The sequence below is a fragment of the Zingiber officinale genome, chromosome 1B (genome assembly GCF_018446385.1).
Source record: "Zingiber officinale cultivar Zhangliang chromosome 1B, Zo_v1.1, whole genome shotgun sequence".
NCBI classification, from domain to species: domain Eukaryota; kingdom Viridiplantae; phylum Streptophyta; class Magnoliopsida; order Zingiberales; family Zingiberaceae; genus Zingiber; species Zingiber officinale.
In genome coordinates, this window is record NC_055986.1 from 20,637,448 (window position 1) to 20,642,360 (window position 4,913).

The 4,913-nt window shown below is 35.7% G+C and overlaps 1 protein-coding gene across 2 annotated transcripts; it reads left to right on the top strand.

The window, feature by feature from the left end:
* The first annotated feature begins 633 nt into the window (after positions 1-633).
* Positions 634-2,168, top strand: LOC122045232 (bidirectional sugar transporter SWEET1a-like). Of its 2 annotated transcripts, XM_042605397.1 has the most exons (6): positions 634-820; positions 894-930; positions 1,008-1,103; positions 1,190-1,469; positions 1,572-1,691; positions 1,778-2,168. In XM_042605397.1, exons 1-6 carry the CDS (start codon positions 787-789, stop codon positions 1,970-1,972), a joined length of 762 nt encoding a protein of 253 aa, XP_042461331.1. In that variant the 5' UTR covers positions 634-786; the 3' UTR covers positions 1,973-2,168. The 2 variants fall into 2 exon arrangements, with proteins under 2 accessions (XP_042461331.1, XP_042461409.1); XM_042605475.1 differs by lacking the exon at positions 894-930 and having other exon boundaries at positions 741-893.
* The last annotated feature ends 2,745 nt before the right edge of the window (positions 2,169-4,913 follow it).

Consider the following 4,913-nt stretch of genomic DNA (forward strand, 5'->3'; position numbering starts at 1 on the left):
GGAAAAGGATTTATGCAAAGATGATAAACTATACATGTTAATTAGACTTTATTTATTATTATCATCTGATCTTTGATCGCAAGGTGCGAGCGTGAGAGTGTGAGACAACTCTTCGTTTAGAGCGAAAAGCAACAAAATTAAATCTTTTTTAATAAAATTATTTATTATTATCCTCACTCCTTAATTATTGAGCAATAATGAAGCAAACATTTATAGTGATTGGAAGTTGTCAAGTTGTTACATGTCATAATCGTTATTTTTTACATACATCATCATGAATTTTCTCGATGTTTAAAATAAACTTAATAATAAAGTAACAATTCAAGGAATTTATAAATAAATAAGTATTTTTCGCATGCAAAAGTGGAGCGCGCAGCTCGCCGTGTTACTGCGACAGCGTCGTCGGTGGCTCTGCATGCACGCGCAGGGCACGGCTTATTCCCGCACCGCTTTAGTAGTTGCAGCTCCGTTCGGTACATCTCGCAAACCAACTTTGAAACTGAATCCCCAGCGACCAGCGTTTAATTAATATCATGAAAATATGAAAATATAATTGGCGAAGAATAATAACAATAATAGAATTAGGGGAGGTAAAAATGAAGAAATTAATCAGAGATCGATGCTCTTGCTTCGTCACAACAGCAATGGATGACAACGGATAAGAACGAAATCCATGGCAGTCTCTTCCTATAAATCCACATCTTTATCTCGCTCTCCCAAGTCTCTTCTTCAAATGTTATACTGAGCTAGGTCAATACTAAAACATTCAGCTAGCTGCGCCTAAACATGGAGGTGTTGCATTTCTTGTTTGGCATCTTCGGTGCGTTAAATTTACAGATTCGTAAACCTTTGTCTTTCTTCTCGTGACTTCAAACTGCTCCTTGTTCGATCAGGTAACGCCGCTGCCCTCTTCCTGTTCTTGGCGCCGGTGTAAGTCTCTCCCTCTCATAGATTTCTCTCCTGCCTGTTGTTTCTTAGTTTTTTTGTGGTTTTATTTGGATCACCAGCGTCACTTTTCGAAGAATCATCAAGAAAAGATCGACCGAGGATTTCTCAGGAGTGCCTTACGCCATGACCCTTCTCAACTGCCTCCTCTCCGCTTGGTAATTCATCAATCCATTCATTCGCCACGATTCTAAGTACTATAGATCTGTGTTTGTGAATTAATGAATGATTGGGAATTAATTAGGTACGGATTGCCGTTCGTGTCGCCGAACAACATCCTGGTGTCGACGGTGAACGGCGCCGGCACGGCCGTGGAATCGATCTACGTGGTGATCTTCCTGGTGTATGCTTCCAAGAAAGGGAAGGCCAAAATGCTGGGGCTCTTGGCCCTCGTCCTCTTCATCTTCGGGGGCGTCGCCCTCGTCTCCCTCCTCGCCCTCCACGGCCAGCGCCGGAAGGTTTTCTGCGGCTTCGCCGCTGCCATCTTCTCCATCTGCATGTACGCCTCGCCTCTGTCCATCATGGTGCGATCTAATCGTTAACTAATTAATTATATTAATTTCACGTTAATTAGCAAATCGATATACTCGGAACACTAGCTAACTAATTCAGATTGAATACTGCAGAGGTTGGTGATCAAAACCAAGAGCGTAGAGTACATGCCGTTTCTGCTCTCCTTGTTTGTGTTCTTGTGCGGCACGTCGTGGTTCGTCTACGGCTTGCTCGGCCGTGATCCTTTCGTCGCGGTATGAAATAATTAAATTCGTTAATCAATTCGTGAGTCGTGAGAGTGCAATTAATTAAATTACATGTATTATTAATTGTTGCGCAGGTGCCAAACGGGTGTGGGAGCGTGCTCGGAGCCATGCAGCTGATACTGTATGCAATTTATAGGAACGAGAAGGGCACCGCCGGCAGTGATGGCAGTGCCGCCGCAGTCAGTGGGGCAAAGTCGTCGATGGAGATGAACGGGAAGCCCACGAAGAGTGGCTCTCAGTTACACCACCCAGTAGCAGAGATGGTGTAGTCTTTAGTTAACTTGCAGTGAGGAAATTAAGGATCGGGAGCTGGTAACCTCGCAGTCTTTGATTTGCGATCTTTAAGTAGATATAATTCAGTTGTTAATTCTCTCAGTGTTAATTATATTGTAGTTGAGTGACTTAGTCTTCAGGTTTAACTAAGCTGCTGCAAGTTAATGCGGGAGCATGTTAGTTTATGTTTTACATTGGTCTTAATTAATTTGCAAATATAATGAGTAATCAGTGCGATGTTTTGACCGGTGACAACACCGGTGGTGGTTAGCGAGGGGCTGGCCAGAGAGGACAGGGCTCACCAGAAAACGGGTGAGCAGAGCACCATGGCCTAGTAAGTCATGTATCATCAAAAAAAAAAAAAATGCTAAGAAATTTTATTTTAGAATATTTCAGTCATTTTGGAGCCAAATTAAGTTGTTTTTATATAAAGAGGATGGTTTTTTTTAGGAGAGAGCATGGAGATTATTTATTTATTTTTTTGGGTAAAAATAAAAAAGATGTTATCCTGCTTTTGTACATTTTAAAAATATTTTTTTAATGTTATTTTAGTAGTTACAAGATAGCAATTATAATTTTATAGTTGTTACAATTACATAGTTGTAATAGTTATAATCACATAATTATTAATTATTATAATATAATATTTACTAGTATTGATCTAAAATAAAATATCTGTATTATAGTAGTTATGATTCTAACTATTATAATATAATGTTGACATATATTGACTAATGTTGATATGTGTTTATCAAAGATGAAACATTCATATTTCAAGAGATATGAATTATAGTTGCTAGTTAATACACACTATTATTAGTGTTAATTAAAATCAAAATGCTATTATAATATAATATTGACCAGGATTAATCAGAGATGAAGTGTTCTTAAATTTTTAATTGTATAACATAGTTTATTTTATTGATCAGAATTAAAGTATTCACGCTGTAGCAAGTTAGTCGCTATGAACCCTAGTTGATATAAGAATGCTAAAAATAAGGATAGTTTTAGAAAATAAAGTATTGACATGGGGTGACATGCACTATTAATGATTTCAATAAAAAAAATTCTTCCTCTTTTCTAATAGCTGAATTTTATTATATCGGAGACTACTATAAATTATTTTTTGTTTAAGTTGTTGAGAAGTCATACTATTTTGTATTTTTTTTATCGCATTAGGCACAGGATAGGAGTAGCAAAGGACTTGATGATCAATTTTATGAGTTTGAGTTGAGGTGAATAATTTAGAATCGTAAAATAAGTGGGTCTATCTATAATTCACAAATTTAGTTATCTATGGTGCTTATGATATTGGATATATGAGACGATGATATATTTTTAGTACGAGAATACAATTGTTTAAATCGTTTTTTTAACGATCGCATTAAACTAATTTTAATACTCCATGAGATATTATATTTTGGGAGTTATATTAATGGAACCACATTGCTAATTAAAAATATTAATATATTAAGAATCTTTTATTACCACAAGGTATTCTGTTTATAATTAGATAAATTGACAATCCATGGTAGGATTAAGTTTACATGGATAAATTAAATCCAATTGAATTTATATAGGTAGATTTAATCTCTATAAGATTAGACTTGCACTTGATTAACATATACAATTAATTATCATTAAATTAACTAAATACAATTAAGTGATCTAATGCTTCAAGCATATAAAGAGCGTTTGAATTAAATAGATATAGATTTAATATATAGATCTAATAATCCGATTCATTAACATTAATGGACTATTAATTAAACATGAGCTTTTATAGTGGATAGTTCTCATAGGTTGGACCAAGTATAAAAGAGAAGGGATAAGGTTCATTAGAGCATGCTGAACCTAACTCTCCTCTTCTAGTTTCTTCTTCCCCATTGAGAAGGAACGTGGTGTTCGCCGGCTCAATCCTATGGAAGACATTTGCTGCGCTCGTGGGATATACTCCGGTGACAAGTTAGAGGCTATAGCATTACGATGGAATCATGTCAGTCATTCATGAGCTATTGTCTCGTTTTCTATTATACTTTAGAGATTGATAGAAACTAAATCCTGTTGTAGAGACATCCTTTAATTTATATATGATGTATTGTAATTCTTACAATTGGTATCAGAGCATAGCATTGACTTATTGTCCATTTTTAAGACGTAAGGATTAATTTTCAATGTTTTGACACAAATACATCAATTTTTGCATTTATTACATATAGATGAACAAGATTGATGTATATTTGTTGAATGTAGCTTGGATAGATTAAGATTTAATCTATGAATCAAGTATTTCGCAGTATCTACGAAGAACGAGATTGGCAGCGCAATTTAGGGCAAAAAATCACGTTCATAAATGGGCATTTTCTGATATCAACTGATTGGAAAGGTTCCCAATCAATTGGGAGTCATAGATTCATGAACAAAAGGGTCCAAAGTAGATCAGCTGATTGATTGGTGTTTACCAATCTATTGGCATGAGAAATCAATTGATTCAGATTGCTTCATCGAGACAAGAATCCAACAGAAGCTTCTCGATCGATCGGCTGATCGATTGGGGTTACTAATCGATCAATCAATCGATTGAAAGTTGTAGGAATTCAACATAGAGCTTCTGAATCGATCAGCTAATCGATTTGGGTAATCAATCGATTAAAGTTCTTGAAGAATAAATAGAGTGCTTCTGAATCGATCAATTAATCGATTGAGGTTTGCCAATCGATCAGCTAATCGATTGAAGTTTGTGAGAATAAACAGAGAATTTCTTGATCGATTGACATTAGTTAATCAATCAACTAATCAATTAGGGTGGATGAACAAGCGAACAAAAGCCTTTTGGATCGATCTGTGGATCGATTCATGTGTGTTCAATCAATTGATCAATCAATTGGCACATGTATGAATCGATTCACATTAATTCTCGATCGATTGATAAAGGTG

Coding starts and splice junctions, on each gene's coding strand:
- LOC122045232 (XM_042605397.1), top strand. CDS start 787: ATGGAGGTGTTGCATTTCTTGTTTGGCATCTTCG. Junction 821..893: donor TTTCTTGTTTGGCATCTTCG/GTGCGTTAAATT, acceptor TTGTTCGATCAG/GTAACGCCGCTGCCCTCTTC. Junction 1,104..1,189: donor AACTGCCTCCTCTCCGCTTG/GTAATTCATCAA, acceptor GGAATTAATTAG/GTACGGATTGCCGTTCGTGT.